The 20411-nt window shown below is 42.4% G+C and overlaps 2 protein-coding genes across 3 annotated transcripts in view; one reads left to right on the top strand and one right to left on the bottom strand.

Moving 5' to 3' along the window:
* dnajc17 (DnaJ (Hsp40) homolog, subfamily C, member 17) overlaps positions 1 to 3472 on the top strand; it is an 89828-nt gene extending 86356 nt beyond the window's left edge. Inside the window, exon 11 of the mRNA XM_067454859.1 lies at positions 2863 to 3472. Within this exon, the coding sequence (XP_067310960.1) occupies positions 2863 to 2982 (120 nt within the window). The 3' untranslated portion in view covers positions 2983 to 3472. The remainder of the gene's footprint in view (positions 1 to 2862) is intronic.
* Positions 3473 to 11321: 7849 nt separating this feature from the next.
* On the bottom strand, positions 11322 to 19732 carry gchfr (GTP cyclohydrolase I feedback regulator). Of its 2 annotated transcripts, none has more exons than XM_067454857.1 (3): positions 19573 to 19732; positions 14886 to 14977; positions 11322 to 13687 (listed from the first exon to the last, which is right to left on the bottom strand). In XM_067454857.1, the coding sequence occupies exons 1-3, from the start codon at positions 19606 to 19608 to the stop codon at positions 13549 to 13551; spliced, it is 267 nt and encodes an 88-aa protein (XP_067310958.1). In that variant the 5' UTR covers positions 19609 to 19732; the 3' UTR covers positions 11322 to 13548. The 2 variants fall into 2 exon arrangements, with proteins under 2 accessions (XP_067310958.1, XP_067310957.1); XM_067454856.1 differs by having other exon boundaries at positions 14886 to 14980; positions 19573 to 19729.
* Positions 19733 to 20411: the final 679 nt, after the last annotated feature.

The following is a 20411-nucleotide window of genomic DNA, read 5'->3' as shown; positions in this document are numbered from 1 at the left end:
ACCAAACGAACCAAGCGAACCGAACTACAAGTGTGAACGCACCCTTATATAACCATATAAGCCGCGGAAGAAAACTGAACTCGGGATCTTATGCCATCTGATAGGCGGCTTTCTGTGCATGTGAATTCAGTTCTCTTCCGCAGCTTATATGGCCAAATACACACAAAATGAAAATGCCCGTTTTGGAGCCTAAACATAAACACATTCAGGTATGTGGAGGAAACGGTTGAGGAAGAAAGTGTGTGTGTGACAGTATATTGGATCCGTGCGTTTGCTCTTAACTCTTTCACCGCCAGCGTTTAAAAAAAAAAAAGCCACCGCCAGGGTTTTTGACCATTTTCATAAAAATGTTATAGCCCATGTCCAGTCTTTGCTGTCTGCGTCGACCTCAAACTTGGACTTTATGTAATATTTTGGAGTATTAAAATCTAATTCACCATTAAAATGACATATCTTGAGATTAAAGGTCATAACAGTCATTCTCGAACCGTTTAACAGAGAGTTGATTAAAAGTATACCAGTGCCTAAGATCGTCACTCCTACAGCCGTTCAATCCTTGATTCTGATTGGCTGACCGACATTCCCACGTATTGATTAATTATCTTTAATTGCTGTGCAGTCCTTCCAGGGTTTGTTGAGCGCATTATAGTAGCTTATCACTTCTTTCTGAACTTCTAATGAGCTGTTCGAAGCAAAGACACTTAATCTGAGAGCGTTTAGAGATGAAAACCTGTTGTGCATTACATGCTGAGGGTTTGGGGTTTTTAGCATTGAAGCACATGCTTATGCACTGAACGAAAATTAGTGTAGAACAGTTTTCACTCAGAAATGGCTAGTAAACTTCACAAATAATTACAAAGAAATAGCAAGTAATGTCTTGTAAATACTTCCTTTTATTTACAACTTCGAAAAATCCTTTTTTTTGTTGTTGTAGCGCATTACATTCCCAGAAACTCAGCATTAAATCTGATGCCTCGAGTCTCTCTGTGATCTAATGCTGAGTCAGTGACCCAAAACACAACAGGAACTCAACACACCACTGACTGAGTCCCATTTCTGAGCTCAGCTGATCTGAATGCCGTTTGTGATCTGAAACAGGTTGTTCACGAGGACAACAGTTGTATATGTAGTATAATTTACTGTACCTGCATACAAACAGTACACTTATGTAAAACAATATACGGTCATGAACTATACTTTACATAAAAAATGGTCATAATTTAAAAATAAAAGGAATTTTTCCTTTCCTGTTTTTAGCGTCTGATCTGAACGCTCTGTTCGAAGGGGCGTGTCTCCTGAGAAAACGTCAGTGTAAACGCCCACTGCTGTGATTGGCTGCTGTGAGACTTCAGTGTAAACGCCCACTGCTGTGATTGGCTGCTGTGAGACTTCAGTGTAAACACAATGTAAATAAGAGATTTGTTGATTATTACAGGAGTTTTGACGCGAGTCCAGAACTCAGTCACTCGTGCTGTTTGACTGACAGCTCAGTGATTGTTCTTTGATTGCTTTCTATATATTTAATTTAATCAAGGTTTAAATAACTGATTATTTTCATCCTACTAAGAGAAACTTTGAAGTTGAGCGTTTAGTCACTGGTTTGATTTACAGACACACAGACCAAGAACATCTGGCTGTACATGAATCATATCAGAAATCACTGATCTCAGATCAGACATTAGAGTTAACACGGTTAAGGCCTTTTCACACTGGACGCGATTTTGACGTGCGAATAATTCGCGCGATGGTTTTATTTTTTGATCAGCTGTGTGTGTAATGAGTGCTTCCACACCAAACGCGAATGTGCTGCGGCGGAAAAACATTTATTTTTTCTGCTTCGATGTCGTTTTTTTTTTTTACTCTAGCGGCGACAAAAACGGCTTCAACCAATCACATAGAAGGAAACAAAGGTGACGAAATGTCCAGTTGATGTCATGAGCTATTCAATCAACTTTAACCTTTGCCGGGTATGGCATTTCTCATGAGATTAACAGCTGTATGCTACAGACAACTATAACTTTACCTTTTATAAATAGTTGATTTTTTTCTAAACATTGTGTCCGCGATTACGAAAAGTGAACGTGTTGCTATCAGTAAGTCTGTGGCACTTAAATGTTTGCATTGTGACTCGACTGGAAACATCTGCTCGGATCGATTGAGTCCCTGAAGTGCGCGGTTTGTCTCGTCAGATGCGCTGCCGTCTCTGGATGAGCTCCTCAAATTGTCCCACAGACTTTGGAAAGTAAGTGCAGATGATAATGTTTGAGCTCCTGTAGAGATTAGCATACTCTCCTTCAGACTCTGTACTTTAAAACTGGCTGCACCCAAAACCTTCTTCTTGGTCCTTTAAAAAAAATTAAAAGCCCGTCTTCACTGAATGATGAAGTTCCTGTGTTTTCTCAGCTGTCGCCGCGAATGTTTTGGACTGTTGAAGCTCTGAAACGTCGCAAATTCGTGTCGCGGTTGATGTCAATGGTTTTGAAGCGAAATATTCGCTTATTCGTTTCGCTTTTTCGTTACGCGTCCGCCGTGAAAGGGCCTTTACACACATGTTGTGGCATTACTGTTGAGTCCATAAAAAATTGCAGTGAAATGTAGCGAATACACATAAATAGATAAATAAGCATTCCTAACATTAGGATCCTTTGGAAGGTAATGTTATTGTTAGTCGCTCTTTTCTCCTCGTCATCTCACTAACACTCCAGTGGGCGGAGCCAAAGTTGCGATGATGATTTTCTGTAAAGCTGCTTTGAAACGAATACAATTGACTTCCTATTTGTGACTGTAAGCAGCTCAACCAAATGTCAAAAACCGTGTTGATTAAATCAGCTGTGTGTGTGTTTGTGTGTGTGTGTTTCTCAGAGTTGTCTACGTAGCGAGCGCGACTACGAGAGCGTGGTGCTGATGCGCCTGAGACAAGCGGAAGAGAGGAAGAGGCTGATCGAGGAGATGAAGAGGGAGGAAGAGGAGGAGACGGCGTGAAGCTCACTTTTTCTTTTGATTTGACAGCAAAACATCAATAAAGCCTTTTTTGGAAAGAACATTTTTGCCTTGAATATTCACATGGTGCTTTTCTATGGCAGGAGGATCATGACATAAACACTTTTTTTCATGTTCTTGAAAAAAGAAATCAGTGTTGCAAAATTCAAATTGGATTCTTCTGTAAAGCATCTCTACTCTCAGCTCACTTCAGTTCAATAACTGTTGATCGGTGTTGCAAAGTTCTCCAATCAGGTTTAATTCTGCTCTACGGAAGAAATATGAACCTGAAAACGGTTCCCAGTCAAATAAACATCAATGCAGACTGACATACAATAAACCGTCTGCCATTGTCTAGACAAACAGAACATGTTGTATTGTTTTCTTTTTAAGTATGTGTGTGCTGTCTTTCTTTAAAATGTATAGATATATATATTTTTAAAGTGTTTTACTGACTCAAATCTCTGGTGTGATAAGCTGGTGTGATTGTAATTATGTATTCTGATTTGCAGAAGACTCAGATCCGGAGGCCTTCAGATCAGGGATGGAAATTAACTTTTTTGTCCACCGGCCACTGTGGCTGGTGGATTTCAAAATCTACCAGCCACTCAATATTTTTACCAGCCACTTTCTTGTTTTTAACCGACAATGTGTAACTGCACATGAAAATTAATACTACAAGCTCTACAATACTTAAGCTGTTTATTTAATCTCAAATCTCAATGAAATACTGACATTTTTTCACTCTTATACAAACACAAACCATGAACTGATATACATTTCATTAAATGAGTAGGGCTCTATGTTCTCTCTCTCTTTGTTTTTTTACCTGGATGTGGCATTTGGATGATTCGTGGTCTTTTATGGCTTCCAGTTTTAGGTTTTTAGTACCAACAATGAAACGACTAGTTTTGGCATCTCCTGAAGCGTGTTGACGACACACCGAGCAGAACATTGTCAGTAGGGATGCACCGAAATAAAAATTATTGGCTGAAACCGAAGCACTAAAAGAAATTATGCCAATTATCCATTGCATTTATGGCTAATGCTATGACTGAGAAACTTTACTAAAAATCAAGGCATTGCAATTGCATTAATTAATATTAAAGTTTCAAATAATAAATAAATTACAAATTATGCAAATATTTATTTAGCACATTGCAACATCAAACAGTTTAAAATAAAATTCAAAGTAAAATGTTTAACTTGACCTCACTCGTGTACATTAAATAATAATGTACAGGTCTACTAGCCTACAGAAATGTAATAAAGTAATCAAATGTAAAATAACTGCATATTTAACTGTTTAAATGAAAGATTATTCCTTATTAAACTTACAAAAGCTATTCAATCAAGAGCAGTGAGTGATGTCCTTATGGTTTGTTTGACATTAAACATAGCAGTAAAAGCTACTGCCCCTTTAAGACCTAATAGAGGGATATGCGTCATCTTTCACGACTGTATAAAGTTCACTAAAGGCATATTCAGACAGTAGGCGTTTCTCAATGTCAAGGAAGGATCCTCGGAAGCCAGAATTCTAAGGATGCCACGTCATCGACATCCGACGAAGGACTGTTCCAATGTCGAGGATCCTCGGAATTTCAACCAAGGACTGAGTCCTTCGTTCGAAAAATATGTCATATACAGGAAAGGATGCATATGAGTAGCCTTCGCGCACTTCGCGTTCTCAAATCACCCACAATCCTGTGCGCGCAGCTTCGCTATCTTCAGACGTTCGCGGAGTCGGAGCGTGAACGGGGCAAATATGCTTGTATCGGAGTTTGTAGATGGGAAGGAAGGAGGCGGGAACCGGCGAACGTTCAACAACTTTATTATAAATAATAAAAAAACGAAAGTAACACGGGGAAAACCCTCACGCACACACATAATAAACCATAAACAAACCATAACATAAACTCCAGGCCTAGTTCTCTCTCGTCTTCCACGCTCCACCATTTATACTCCAATCACTTTGCCGTGAGCCGAGACCGGTGTGGCGGCGATCAGCTGCCGCTCATTATCACGCCATCGGCCTCACGGTCCCTCACCTCGCTGATTGCCACAATGCTTTTATTTACGTTCCCAAACATTTGTTATAACCTTAGTAAATATACGTAAAGTTTAATGTTTAAATGCCGGTACAAATTACTACTGTATTGATATAAAAATATATACAAATAACGTTACAAATAACGTTATTGATGGCCAACGGACCTTTTCACTGACGTAATGACGCAATGACGTGCACTTGCTAGCCTGTTCCATTTACGTGTTCTCCGAATGCTAAAGAGGAGCCTCGCCTAGCCTCTGAAGGAAGTGACTTGGAAGGATCAGTCCTTCCAAGGAAGCATCCTTGACATTGAGAAACACCTTATGTCTGCTAGAATTCTCAACAAGATGAACATGTTGGCATACTTTTTGTGTGAGTTTGTCCGTTTAAGCACAAGACTTGAAAGAGAACTCAATATTTGCACGCTGTGAGACGGGTGCGCGCTTCCGGATGACAGTGACGGATCTTCTCTCAGTGCGCGCGAGTTATTATGGTTATTATTCGCGTCTTCTGGCACTACATCCGGGTAATGACGGCGAAAACGACTGGTCATATTCGGACATACGGCCGCACTCGCATTCACTGAACACAGTTTATAAAGAGGGGAAACAGTATGCTATTTTTATTTACCCGCCACGGTGGCCGGTAGGTGAAGCGAGTTTACCCGCCACAACGCAAAATCACCTGCATTTGGCTGGTGGCGGGTGCTAATTTCCATCCCTGCTTCAGATGGAGAGTCCATTATTGCACATCCATCAAAACAGTAGTTGTGAATAAATCATCAATGGAGATGTTATATTTTTGTCTTAATGTTACACAAATGTGTCTTTTTTCATCATTAGGACGTTTGAAGATTTGATTTTCATCCATATTTTCTGGTTTCTTTTCTCTATGCATGACAGAACGGACTTAAACGTTTCCTTTCTGATGACTGACTGAAGGTTTGTTCTTGTGGCATCATCAGCCAATCCTGCGCCCGAGAGTCATTAGTCACATGGTGTGTATGGCACAGGTGATTGGCTCAGAAACTTCAAGACTTCCAATGCTGCGTGCAAGCGGCTGCCTTTGAGAACATAACTGCCTTATCAGTTCATAGCAAAATGGAAGAAGACGGTTCCTCGGCACAGTGTGTGCACCAATGGCCATACTTTGAAAGTATGTTTGAGTTTTTAAAAAATTCAAGATTAGTTTAGGTGGCATACACTCATAGGCATACACTCATTATGCTCATACACTCATTATGCATACACTCATTATGCTCATAGGCATAATTTGCAGGTGGGACATGTCCCCAACACTTCTTGCTTCACGGATGAACCTAACTAATACAAACAAAACATCTCTGGTTAACTAGAAGAGCATCATTTCATTGGTTAGTTAGATAAGAGGCGATCTGGCGCTCGTTGCCGCTGTTATCAGTGCTGCAGATTCCCCTCGCGGCTCGTGCAGTCTTCACACAAACGAGTGCTTTAACGCTTAACGGCGTTGCAAAGACTTTCTTTTTGTTCTGGTGAAATCACGAAATCAAAATGCACAAAAACTGTTCCTGCTCTTGATGAACAACCACTGATGGTATTCGGTTTTAGATGAGAAAAAGGCATTAGAAACGAGAACTTCTGACAAGTTTACCAGACTAGACCAGGGATTAAAAGTGTGCAAATCTATGCCTTTATTCACATGAAAAATCTTGGGACTTTATTATGTTTAGATTAAACGAGATCTATATCAATAAACGAATTATTTAATTGATTTCTGGACATCTCAATACAAATTGTTCTGCAATTGTTATGGTACATATTTTACATCTGATATAACGTTGTATTAGCAATGTTACCTCACCTCGCCATAAAGTGCATATCATATGCACGCGAAAAACTGAGTACCATTTGCACACCAAAGCTCATTTTGACGTATACATTTCACGAGAGTGCACACTCGTACTATTTATTTGCATTTTCGTGAGACTGTCCCACCCATTTTTTAAAACAAAGTTACGCCACTGCATACACTTAATGCATGTCTTATAAACTGTAAAAAAAATTAACATCTGGGGAAAGAGAAGAGTAAAGTTGTGAGAATATCAGATGTGTATCAGTGTATTGGATCCGTGCATTCGTTCTTAAAGTGACAGCGCTTTATAAAGAGCTTTGTAACTTTTCTACAAGTATTTAAATGAGTTTAAGTTAGTCGTCTGCTAGTGTGTCAGATGGAGCGTCACTGACTGGCTTAAACCATGATGACAGTGTGCATTTATACAACTATAATACAATAATGCAGCGACATAAAAAAGGAAATTTACTTTTGAAAACAAATACTTCTGTACTTTTACTTCAGTAAAAATATGTTTTTACAACTTTCACTTGTAACGTTGAGTAATATTTGACCAGCAATCAAAAAATCATTTGATTGATTTTATTTTAATCAATAAAATATTGACCTTTATTGATTAAAAAAGCTCAATATTTGACCTTTTACTCAGGTAATAGAGTTGTGTACTTTGTCCACCTCAGATCTTTGGTGATGCATTGAAATTAAGGAATGATTTTGATAAAAACCAAACAAATGCAAAAGTAAAAGATGTGCATTGTGATTTCCGTGCTGTTTTTCTGCTTGTGGTTGTGTTTTGCATGCATATCCTGCCCATATTCGGTCCTCATCTCCACACCATCAGACCGCAGCGATCGGACTCCAACACCAAGATTTCCAGTCAGTCACTTTTCTAAGAACACTTTTCTTCTCCTCCTTCTATATCCATCATCCTCTCTGTTTGTTCTCCTCGCGGCCGTCACATGTTTCTCTTTACTTATGTGGGCTTTTCTTTTATATTCCTGGAAAGAAGAGGAACACACAGAGTCTCTTTCACATTACAACACAGGAAACACAATTACAGCCGTCCTCAGGAGAACCGAGTAGGAACCGCAGTCGACTCGGCCGGATCACAAGAGGTGGAAAAAACATGCAGATGTGGCAGAACTTCAGTTTTTAATTCTCTCTATTTTTGCATTGAATTTCAAGTGAATTTGATTTGATTAAAATGATATGTAGATTGTTTATTTCAGTAAACTTAAGTTCCCTTTCAGTCGTCACGTTCTGACGTATGTCTCCGTTCCCTCCTTCAGGGAACGAGGGTTACCATACGTAACCGAAACGTTTTTTACGCAAGGTTAATTCAATGCCATTTAATTGAATCAGGTCCTTAATTTTGTCCAAAACTATTAAGTTCAATTATTTCAAAATGAATATCAAACAAAAACCTTAACAAGTAATCCAGTTTAATTAAGAGGCAAGGCAAGGCGAGAATTACAAATTTAATCTAACAAGAAAATATATTATTGGCTAGCCAGAGGATGGTTTTGTTACATCCATGGTATGCCAAAAATAGTTTATTATTATTATTAAAGCCGCACTTGGCTACTTTTGCTCTCGGGGTCCCCCTACAGTTGGGAAAAAATAATGTCCTCAGCTACTGTCGTAAGCTCTGTCCTCCTACATCAGGGGATGCCATTGCGCGTGCATTTGTAGACATGACAGCCCTGATAGCCCTGAACTAGTGATGCGCGGGTCGTCTCATAACCCGCGGACCCCGTATGTCTATTTAATGGTCGCGGGTGCGCGGCGGGTTGTAAAAATATATACAGTGGTGCGGCGCGGGCCAAATGACTTCATAAAAGCGTCCCGCGGGTCGGTGCAGCACTAACAGTTCCCCTGAACACTGCAGGAGGAGTTCACATGCAGGTGTTCTTCTGGCGGCGCGTGTGAAATGTCTTCATCAGGTACAGTCAGTGGCATATGCTTCAGCATGTCATATGAATATCATTTCATGGGTTTTATTTTTTTCAAACGCCAAATAATCGCGATGCTCACGTTTACAAGCCAGCGTCATTATAGTAGTCTATTGGTTAGCGTTTGACAGAATCTATATGATCCTTCAGTTCAATGTTTGAGTGGTCGGTAATCACCGTAACAAGCAGGACAGCATCGGTCGGGCACGCCTCCTTCAGCTCACGCCGACGAGCAAACGCTGGTCATATGTTGATCCTCATCCTGCCTTTAATCACAGCACTCTCTCGTTTCCTCTTATTGCTTTCCTCCAACAAAACCTTTTCTTTCTTATTTGTCTCTGCTGCTTCAGACATGACTATATTATCCGACGAACACAGTTGGGCTCGCACGTCCGAATGTAAGGGAGTGTGTGTGTTGGTGGAAGTGACGTATATGCCGTAAAGCAGTCGAGTTTTGTAGTTCTTTTTGTTCTCGGGTTACTACCCGAAACCTGAAGTTTAAAAGTACGATTAAAAACGATACAGACCCCATCAGGCTATGGCAGACGTGTCATTCAGCGTATTGTAAGTCGATGTATCGTCACAAGAGTCTTGAAAAATATATTATGAAGGTTGAAAAGTTACCTAGTGCTGCTTTAAAACCACTTTAACTGTTATTATCAGGTCTTCACCCCAAGCACACGCTACACTTCACCACAATGATAACCTCCAAAAACACTAACATAACACAAACTTTTAAATACCAACAAGAACCTTAAACATTAAAAGCCTCTCCATTTTTTCATCTTGTTAAAAATGCATAAGATAGCAATTTATTTAAACATTTACTCTGAATTCAGCCCTTTTACAACGCATGATGGGAAGGGAATGTCCTGTTTGATTGGGTTACTTGACTGAAACATATTATTTAAAAATAAAATCATCAAGTTGGGGTGGCAGTGGCTCAGTGGTTCATGTAGGTTGTCTACAAACCAGAAGGTTGGTGGTTCAATCCCCGGTTCCACCTGACCAAGTGTCGAGGTGTCCTTGAGCAAGACACCTAACCCCAGCTGCTCCCGACGAGCTGGATGGTGCCTTACATGGCTGACATCGCCGTCGGTGTATGAATGGGTGAATGCGAGGCAAAATGTAAAGCGCTTTGGATAAAAGCGCTATATAAATGCAGTCCATTTACCATCAAGTTATGTCAAAGAGTAACGGTTTTAAGTCTATATAACATGAAGCAATTACATTTAAACCAGAAACCTGATATAATGGTGTTAAATTGAGATGAATTGCTTAAATAAAAGTGAACAGCAATCATTTTTTGAGTGTTTGCGTTCACTGAAAAAAAGTCAAACACACATTGTCCAGTTTACTTAACATTTGCGATCTACGTAACAAAATTGTGTCTCTCTTCTAAACGTGATTTCTTTGCTTTCGATTAATGTAATTCTCTTAAATGTGAAATCTACTAGATTACATTATTTGGAGTGAATGTGAACCAATCGGTACTCGAAGAGGATTTTTGCTGAAACTAGTTCCCAGCATGCTTTGCTTGGGACTTGACGAGAAGAGTAAAATTGTTGAACTTAAGTGTTATTTTATGTGTTTTTGGGGAAAATTAGATAAGGGGGTGACTTTATTTGTTTAATAATGTTTAATGTTTAATTATATTGGAATAATTAGACCATTTAAATGATACTGGGTTACCACTGGAGAAGAGCGGAGCGATTGCTCAGGCCGTGGACTGAGACGGCTCATGTCACTAAAGAGCATTTCATAGCACTCGACATGTTCATTACGGGCTGTTGCTCACTAACAGAATCAAAGCTAGTTAGTACAGTCTCACAAATCAGTCAAGTGACCACAAAAATATACAATATTATTTACAAAAAATGACATTTTTTAGAGAAAAACAGGTGTGTGTAGACTGTTTATGTCGTTGAATAAAAAAAACATGCAAATGTAGTAGCCTATAACTTCAGTTCTTATGCTGCCTTCACGTGCTTTAGGAATTATTGAGGTCAAAGTTGCACATGATTGCCCTCTGATGTCGTGTTTACCGCTGGGAAATTCAGAAATAATTTATACCCAAATTCCCGAGATGGGCGTGCCATAAAATTTACACATGATGGCGGGCAGAAGTACTACTGTTAGGTATGATTTATTCGGTTTTTTCCCCTCCTAAAACAGCTTGATCATCTTGTTATATCATTCATGCAGTGTGTATATATACGAGAAATCATTTGAAGCATAATGTATCTTTTCTATATAGTAAAAATAGCCCGCATTTGACCGAAATGACAGAATCTGGCATCGTAAATGCATATATGAAAACATCAGTGACACTACATATTATTTTGTATTAAAAATGTATATTGTTATATAATATTGGATATAATGCATTTACTTCAATAGTTTGAAAAATACCAACCTTGCCACTGAAAACCAAAGTGACACATTTCAGAGAAAACAGGTGTGTGTAGAATAATATGTTATTGTATAATCAAATTAGGCTCAAACATGCAGAGCATTAAAACACTTTATTTTCAGTCTCACACAATCATACAGAAGCAATATTAACAATACAAGAAACAATACACACAAAATATATGCGTTCACATATTCTATATATAACATAGTGAATGTGGGGGTCAAATCATTATTTTAAGCTAAACTTAATTTTAAAAGCATATTTTATTGCAAAACATTTATTTAAAATAACGCAGACATAGAGATGGTACAACATTGTCCCTTTTGCACATAAAAGAATGATAAGATTAAAGGGCTGGTGTCATGCGATTTGACTTGTGTAACTTTAGTTAGTGTGTAATGTCGCTGCTTGAGCATAAACAGTTTCTGCAAAGTGACAGCGCTGAAAGTTCACTGCTAACGGAGATATTGTCTTTTAAAGTTACGGCAGTTTATTGCCTACAAAAATGGCCGGTTTGGACTACAATGAGCTTCTTCCTGGGTTGGTGACATCATAAACCCTCGCTAGTCTCCGCAGATGTGACTTCTGTAATGGGAAGGGGCGTGGCGTTTCCATGACAACCTGTGCTTGGCACTTCAGCCAATAAAAATACAGGAAACTACATTTGGCCATCTGACCAATCTAAGACCATTGCGTTTGTCAGAGGGAGGGGCTTCACAGAAGCAGGAAGCAAATGAGCCGTTCAAAGGACAAACAGCGGTGTGGAATAAAGGGAGGATAGGAGAAATTTTTTTATTTTTTAGTTTATTGCCTACAAAAGGGGGGTGGTCCGAATGTTTTGTCTCAATTTTTAAGTTTTATAAAATAAACTTAAACGTTTCATTTTCTCTCAGTCTTTCAGACTGGAGCGGCAAAAAATGAAACAAAAGCTCTATTACCGTGTGTGTGGCGGTCGGCAATGCATCGCACATCACTCACCAATGCCAACTGCCAATAAAAACTAACGAAGAAAATATACATCTTCTTCTTCGTCGTTGTCATCAGGGATTGGCGGGCTTTTGTATTTCACCGGCGTCGAAGTTAACTATAGTTAACATGGACATTACAATTTTTTTTAAAAGGAACACTAAACCTCACCGGCCAAAGAGATTCTGCGTCAGACGAAAGTGTTACAGGTTTGTGAATCCGCTGTTGTAACATTTGAGTTATATGACTGTATTGCTGGCTAGCTAGAGTTAACGTTAGGTGTTACTTATTAAGGCGAGACACGACAGGTGAAAACATAGTCAATTTTGAGATTTTGAGCCAGTTTACTCCCTCAACATGTAAGCTTTCATGTCACAATAAAAAAAAGGCAACATTACACATTTAAGGTGGTTATTTTATTATATTTTGTCACCGTGCGCCTTTAGATTTCTACCTGAAATCATCCAGTTATTCTAACGCGAGCTCCCGTGCCGTCTCCATTCACAGAAACATGTCAATAATCAGATAATGGATGCCTTTTATCTGCCAGGGGTGAAAATGAGTCATCCTTAACATTTTTGGTGTTTTGGATTCACTACAGCTGAAAAAGAGTTAAATACAAAACAGGTTGAGGCTCTACTGGGCTATTTTTTTTTTTTTTTTTACTGAGTAACTTATAATTCTCCCAGATAGTATATAGATTTTTAGGCATTCTATTATCTCAAACAGCCTGAAAAATAGTGCATTTAGCTGATGCAAATGGGAAAAAAAATCTCCCGTAGGTTTGGGCTAAGCCCCGAATGTATACATCGCCTGGCTCCGCCCCTGGTTTGGACTACAACGAGCTTCTTCCTGGGTTGGTGACATCATAAACCCTCGCTAGTCTCCGCAGATGTGACTTCTGCCCGTAATGGGAAGGGGCGTGGCCTTAACCTGTGCTTGGCACTTCAGCCAATAAAAATACAGGAAACTACATTTGGCCATCTGACCAATCTAAGACCATTGCGTTTGTCGGAGGGAGGGGCTTCACAGAAGCAGAAAGCAAACGAGCCGTTCAAAGCACAGACAGCGGTGTGGAATAAAGGGAGAATTGAAGAAAAATACGGCATTTAAAATAAAAAGAAGTATTAAGACATGTTATACTGCACCCCATAAACACAACCAAGCCTAGAAAAAACACACACGGAACCAGCCCTTTAATATTACCACAAACGCAAAACATATAAAACTGTCCAAATGAATCAGAAAAAGCCCATTATGATGGTATTGTTAATATTGCTAGATAATTTCCCCTGATATGTAGCTTCAAATCTTTTATAAAAGTGGGTTGTGTGACCTCTCACACTGCCTTCGAGTCACAGCGCTCCACTGGCCTCTTTATGCAGACACCACACCAGCGTCTGTCCGACCCCCGTCATGCTAACAACTCTGTATCCGATCTTGTCGAGTTTGTCCAAGACGAGTCTCGGCGGTTCATCCACATGGTACTCTGAGCTGTTAGACACACAGAGATCACACAAGAATGATTTAACACATGCTTTAGTTAAAGATAACATGTTATGTGAGCCTGAGCTTTAGCCTGTGATGCTTATCTGTGTGTCGAGAACTTAAACGCGTTGACTCTGATCTATGCTCATGCACTTTGAAAACTTGCAAGCTGTTTCCCATTATCAGACAGTTTTGTGACTTCTCATGCACATGAGCTTTAATGCCGTCCCATTGTTAATCCGTAGGGTTTAATATGGAGTCGGCCCACCCTCTCTAACAGCTTCAGCTCTTCTGGGAAGGCTTTCCTCAAGGTTTAGGAGTGTGTTTATGGGGATTTTTGCCCATTCTTCTAGAAGCTCATTTGTGAGGTCAGGCACTGATGTTGGCCGAGAAGGCCTGGCTCTCAGTTTCCGCTCTAATTCATCCCAAAGCTGTTCTATCGGGTTGAGCTCAGGACTCTGTGCAGGCCAGTCAAGTTCCTCCACACCAAACTCCTCATCCATGTCTTTATGGACCGACACTTTGTGCACTGGAGCGCAGTCATGCTGGGACAGGAAGGGGCCGTCCACAAACTGATCCCACAAAGACAGGAGCATGAAATTGTCCAAAATGTCTTAGTGAAGCATTAAGAGTTCATTTCACTGGAACTAAGGGGCCAAGCCCAACCCCTGAAAAACACCCCCATACCATAATCCCCCATCCACCAAACTTTTCACTTCGCAGTCAGGCAAGTCCATGGGATTGTCAGACTGAAGCGTGATTGGTTGCTCAGAGAACACGTCTCACTGCTCTAGAGTTCAGTGGCGGCTGCTTTACTCCACTGCATCCCACGCTTTGCATTGCTCTTGGTGATGTAAGGCTTGGATGAGCTGCTCGGCCATGGAAACCCATTCCATGAAGCTCTCTCCACTGTTCTTGAGCTCATCTGAAGGCCACAGAAGTCTGGAGGTCTGGAGCTGTTGACTCTGCAGAAAGATGGTGACTTCTGCGCACTGTGACCCTCAGCATGCGCTGACCCCGCTCTGGGATTTAATACTTCGTGGCTGAGTTGCTGTTGTTCCCAATGGCTTCCACTTTATTATAATCCCACTAATAGTTGAGCGTGGAATATTTAGTAGTGAGGAAATGTCAGGAATGGACTTATTGCACAGGTGGCAACCTATCACGGCCCCACGCTTGAGTTCACTGAGACAAACACACTTACAAGTTGTTTCCCAGGATGGTGGTTTTCCGGGCTCCGAGGTAGTTCATGATGGAGGGATCTGAATATTCGTCTCCGACCATGGTGGGCCCCGTCTCCTGAAACAAACACACATATTTTCTCTCCTGTATCAGTACGAAACGGAACTTGCTATTGTGCCGTATATCTGAGTGCGGCCCCACTTTATATTAGGTGGCCTTTAGTACTTACATCAAAACATAAATGCAATGTACTTGCTGTGTTCAGATTGTATTGCCAAACACTTTTGCTGATATTGAGGTGGATACGGGTAGAGTTAGGGACAGGTGTGGTGGTGTGGGTCAGTTTAAGGGTAGAGTTAGGGTCAGGTGTGGTGGTGTGGGTCAGTTTAAGGGTAGAGTTAGGGACAGGTGTGGTGGTGTGGGTCAGTTTAAGGGTAAAGTTAGGGACAGGTGTGGTGGTGTGGGTCAGTTTAAGGGTAGAGTTAGGGACAGATGTGGTGGTGTGGGTCAGTTTAAGGGTAGAGTTAGGGTCAGGTGTGGTGGTGTGGGTCAGTTTAAGGGTAGAGTTAGGGTCAGGTGTGGTGGTGTGGGTCAGTTTAAGGGTAGAGTTAGGGTCAGGTGTGGTGGTGTGGGTCAGTTTAAGGGTAGAGTTAGGGTCAGGTGTGGTGGTGTGGGTCAGTTTAAGGGTAGAGTTAGGGTCAGGTGTGGTGGTGTGGGTCAGTTTAAGGGTAGAGTTAGGGTCAGGTGTGGTGGTGTGGGTCAGTTTAAGGGTAGAGTTAGGATCAGGTGTGGTGGTGTGGGTCAGTTTAAGGGTAGAGTTAGGGACAGGTGTGGTGGTGTGGGTCAGTTTAAGGGTAGAGTTAGGGTCAGGTGTGGTGGTGTGGGTCAGTTTAAGGGTAGAGTTAGGGACAGGTGTGGTGGTGTGGGTCAGTTTAAGGGTAGAGTTAGGGACAGGTGTGGTGGTGTGGGTCAGTTTAAGGGTAGAGTTAGGGTCAGGTGTGGTGGTGTGGGTCAGTTTAAGGGTAGAGTTAGGGACAGGTGTGGTGGTGTGGGTCAGTTTATGGGTAGAGTTAGGGTCAGGTGTGGTGGTGTGGGTCAGTTTAAGGGTAGAGTTAGGGTCAGGTGTGGTGGTGTGGGTCAGTTTAAGGGTAGAGTTAGGGACAGGTGTGGTGGTGTGGGTCAGTTTAAGGGTAGAGTTAGGGTCAGGTGTGGTGGTGTGGGTCAGTTTAAGGGTAGAGTTAGGGTCAGGTGTGGTGGTGTGGGTCAGTTTAAGGGTAGAGTTAGGGACAGGTGTGGTGGTGTGGGTCAGTTTAAGGGTAAAGTTAGGGACAGGTGTGGTGGTGTGGGTCAGTTTAAGGGTAGAGTTAGGGACAGGTGTGGTGGTGTGGGTCAGTTTAAGGGTAGAGTTAGGGACAGGTGTGGTGGTGTGGGTCAGTTTAAGGGTAGAGTTAGGGACAGGTGTGGTGGTGTGGGTCAGTTTAAGGGAAGAGTTAGGGACGGGTGTGGTGGTGTGGGTCAGTTTAAGGGTAGAGTTAGGGACAGGTGTGGTGGTGTAGGTCAGTTTAAGGGTAGAGTTAGGGTCAGGTGTGGTGGTGTGGGTCAGTTTCAGGGTAGAGTTAGGGACAGGTGTGGTGGTGTGGGTCAGTTTAAGGGTAAAGTTAGGGTCAGGTGTGGTGGTGTGGGTCAGTTTAAGGGTAGAGTTAGGGACGGGTGTGGTGGTGTGGGTCAGTTTAAGGGTAGAGTTAGGGACAGGTGTGGTGGTGTAGGTCAGTTTAAGGGTAGAGTTAGGGTCAGGTGTGGTGGTGTGGGTCAGTTTAAGGGTAGGGTTAGGGACAGGTGTGGTGGTGTGGGTCAGTTTAAGGGTAAAGTTAGGGTCGGGTGTGGTGGTGTGGGTCAGTTTAAGGGTAGAGTTAGGGACGGGTGTGGTGGTGTGGGTCAGTTTAAGGGCAGAGTTAGGGACAGGTGTGGTGGTGTAGGTCAGTTTAAGGGTAGAGTTAGGGTCAGGTGTGGTGGTGTGGGTCAGTTTCAGGGTAGAGTTAGGGACAGGTGTGGTGGTGTGGGTCAGTTTAAGGGTAGAGTTAGGGTCAGGTGTGGTGGTGTGGGTCAGTTTAAGGGTAGAGTTAGGGTCAGGTGTGGTGGTGTGGGTCAGTTTAAGGGTAGTTAGGGTCAGGTGTGGTGGTGTGGGTCAGTTTAAGGGTAGAGTTAGGGACAGGTGTGGTGTGGGTCAGTTTAAGGGTAGAGTTAGGGTCAGGTGTGGTGGTGTGGGTCAGTTTAAGGGTAGATTAGGGTCAGGTGTGGTGGTGTGGGTCAGTTTAAGGGTAGAGTTAGGGACAGGTGTGGTGGTGTGGGTCAGTTTAAGGGTAGAGTTAGGGACAGGTGTGGTGGTGTGGGTCAGTTTAAGGGTAGAGTTAGGGTCAGGTGTGGTGGTGTGGGTCAGTTTAAGGGTAGAGTTAGGGTCAGGTGTGGTGGTGTGGGTCAGTTTAAGGGTAGAGTTAGGGTCAGGTGTGGTGGTGTGGGTCAGATTAAGGGTAGAGTTAGGGTCAGGTGTGGTGGTGTGGGTCAGTTTAAGGGTAGAGTTAGGGACAGGTGTGGTGGTGTGGGTCAGTTTAAGGGTAGAGTTAGGGTCAGGTGTGGTGGTGTGGGTCAGTTTAAGGGTAGAGTTAGGGACAGGTGTGGTGGTGTGGGTCAGTTTAAGGGTACAGTTAGGGACAGGTGTGGTGGTGTGGGTCAGTTTAAGGGTAGAGTTAGGGTCAGGTGTGGTGGTGTGGGTCAGTTTAAGGGTAGAGTTAGGGTCAGGTGTGGTGGTGTGGGTCAGTTTAAGGGTAGAGTTAGGGACAGGTGTGGTGGTGTGGGTCAGTTTAAGGGTAGAGTTAGGGTCAAGTGTGGTGGTGTGGGTCAGTTTAAGGGTAGAGTTAGGGACAGGTGTGGTGGTGTGGGTCAGTTTAAGGGTAGAGTTAGGGACAGGTGTGGTGGTGTGGGTCAGTTTAAGGGTAGAGTTAGGGTCAGGTGTGGTGGTGTGGGTCAGTTTAAGGGTAGAGTTAGGGACAGGTGTGGTGGTGTGGGTCAGTTTAAGGGTAGAGTTAGGGTCAGGTGTGGTGGTGTGGGTCAGTTTAAGGGTAGAGTTAGGGTCAGGTGTGGTGGTGTGGGTCAGTTTAAGGGTAGAGTTAGGGTCAGGTGTGGTGGTGTGGGTCAGTTTAAGGGTAGAGTTAGGGACAGGTGTGGTGGTGTGTGTCAGTTTAAGGGTAGAGTTAGGGTCAGGTGTGGTGGTGTGTGTCAGTTTAAGGGTAGAGTTAGGGTCAGGTGTGGTGGTGTGGGTCAGTTTAAGGGTAGAGTTAGGGTCAGGTGTGGTGGTGTGGGTCAGTTTAAGGGTAGAGTTAGGGACAGGTGTGGTGGTGTGGGTCAGTTTAAGGGGAGAGTTAGGGTCAGGTGTGGTGGTGTGGGTCAGTTTAAGGGTAGAGTTAGGGACAGGTGTGGTGGTGTGGGTCAGTTTAAGGGTAGAGTTAGGGTCAGGTGTGGTGGTGTGGGTCAGTTTAAGGGTAGAGTTAGGGACAGGTGTGGTGGTGTGGGTCAGTTTAAGGGTAGAGTTAGGGTCAGGTGTGGTGGTGTGGGTCAGATTAAGGGTAGAGTTAGGGACAGGTGTGGTGGTGTGGGTCAGTTTAAGGGTAGAGCTAGGTGTAAGGGAAGTGCCAACAGTGTAGTTACAAATGTAACTACAGAAATTAATTACGTACACAATAAGTCCATTGTATCAAATGATTAATTAAAATGTTAGTTAAGGCCAGCTAATATAAAGTGGGTCTCTGAGTGTAGCGCTTCTCAAACAAGAACAAATGCAGGCGGGGCTTGATTGTGTCTGTAAGGAATTGATTGGATGGTTGTGGTTTGCTATTGGTTTACCTCATGTGAGTGACAGGTGGCCCCGCCCTCATCTTCAGAGAAGAGATTAAGTTATTCTGATCCAAAAATCATTTATAATAAACAATAAACAAAGTGGTGAATTTTGATTTTGTATGTATTTTTATCTTCATTTTCAACACTATTTCATCAATGTGTGTGTGTGTGTGTGTGTGTGTGTGTGTGTGTGTGTGTGTGTGTGTGTGTGTGTGTGTGTGTGTGTGTGTCATGGGTAGGTTTAGGTTCAGGGGCAGTGTAAGGGGATAGAATATACGGTTTGTACATTATAAAAACTATTACGCCTATACAATGCCCCCATATGTCACAGAAACAAACGTGTGTGTGTGCGTGTGAAAAAGAGACAGACTGTGAGTGTTTGTTAGTGTGTGTGCTCGCGCTCGCGCGCGCGCGCGCTAAATATCAACAACTTCAGATAATTCACTTTCATTGCATGTTTCAGCGGTTCATGACAGGTCAGGTGCACGCATGCAGCATTAAACCTTTTCATTTAATTATAATAATAATTCAGAACAGACTCGCAGATATTATGTCAAAGATTCTCTTTTATAGCAAGTGCAGAAGAGTTCGTCTGTGTGTGTGTGTGTGTGTGTGTGTGTGTGTGTGTGTGTGTGTGTGTGTGTGTGTGTGTGTGTGTGTGTGTGTGTGTGTGTGTGTGTGTGTGTGTGTGTGTGTGTGTGTGTGTGTGTGTGTGTGTGTGTGTGTGTGTGCCCACATGCACCTGTAATCCTGTAATACTAATATCATAATCACAGCTGTCACTCATACTCGTGGCGCTGCTCGTGTTGTATACGCACCAGTCTGATCTGTGTGCTGATGAGGATGTACGGCATCCCGGCGTCGGCTCGGGCGGCTTTCCAGCGGAATATCGCGGAGAGACTCGGATGCGTCGCGTCAGTGTCGGATGCGTCGCGTCTGTCTGCGATGAGCTCGGCTCGTGTGCGGAATGCGGAAACACCCACCGCGCTCCTCCAATCAGCGCCTGCGGGCTGGTAGTGGAATGCGGAAACACCCACCGCGCTCCTCCAATCAGCGATAGACACTCCAGAAGAGCTATTATGACACATTCATATTATTCATTAATATTCTAGATAATTTAAGAAATAAAGACAGACTTATTTATTTATTTGTTAATATTCTGTTTGGACATAACCCTGTGTAGACCATCCGAAAGGAAGCTATTGGATAAAGATTGTGCAGAGAAATTTGATATTAGGTGTCATTCTGTGATGTTATTGGAGTTTTGTAAATATTTTAACACACACACACACACACACACACACACACACACACACACACACACACGCGCATTTGTTTTTGTGGCATATTTGGACATTCCATAGGTGTAATGTTTTTTTTTACTTTCCAAACTGTGTTTTCTATCCCTTCTACACTGCCCATACCCCTAAACCTACCCATCTCACACACACACACACACACACACACACACACACACACACACACACACACACACACACACACACACACACACACACACACACACACACACACACACTGCCCCTAAACCTACCCATCACAGGAAACATTCTGCATTTTTACTTTCTAAAAAAACTTATCCTCACTCAAAAAATTACTCTTTGAATGTAAAAAAATCATGGAAAGTATTTCCACATGA

This window comes from Pseudorasbora parva, chromosome 10, assembly GCF_024679245.1.
Source record: "Pseudorasbora parva isolate DD20220531a chromosome 10, ASM2467924v1, whole genome shotgun sequence".
NCBI lineage: Eukaryota > Metazoa > Chordata > Actinopteri > Cypriniformes > Gobionidae > Pseudorasbora > Pseudorasbora parva.
Note: the sequence above shows the minus strand (reverse complement) of the source record. Positions and strands in the feature narration are given on the sequence as shown.

Bases quoted from the DNA above. Each gene is read 5' to 3' on its own strand.
- gchfr (XM_067454856.1), bottom strand. From the start codon at position 19,608: ATGCCGTACATCCTCATCAGCACACAGATCAGACTG. The intron at 14,981-19,572 runs GTGCGTATACAA...TGTTTGTTTCAG, and splicing joins TCAGCACACAGATCAGACTG to GAGACGGGGCCCACCATGGT. The intron at 13,688-14,885 runs GTAAGTGTGTTT...TGTGTCTAACAG, and splicing joins ACCATCCTGGGAAACAACTT to CTCAGAGTACCATGTGGATG.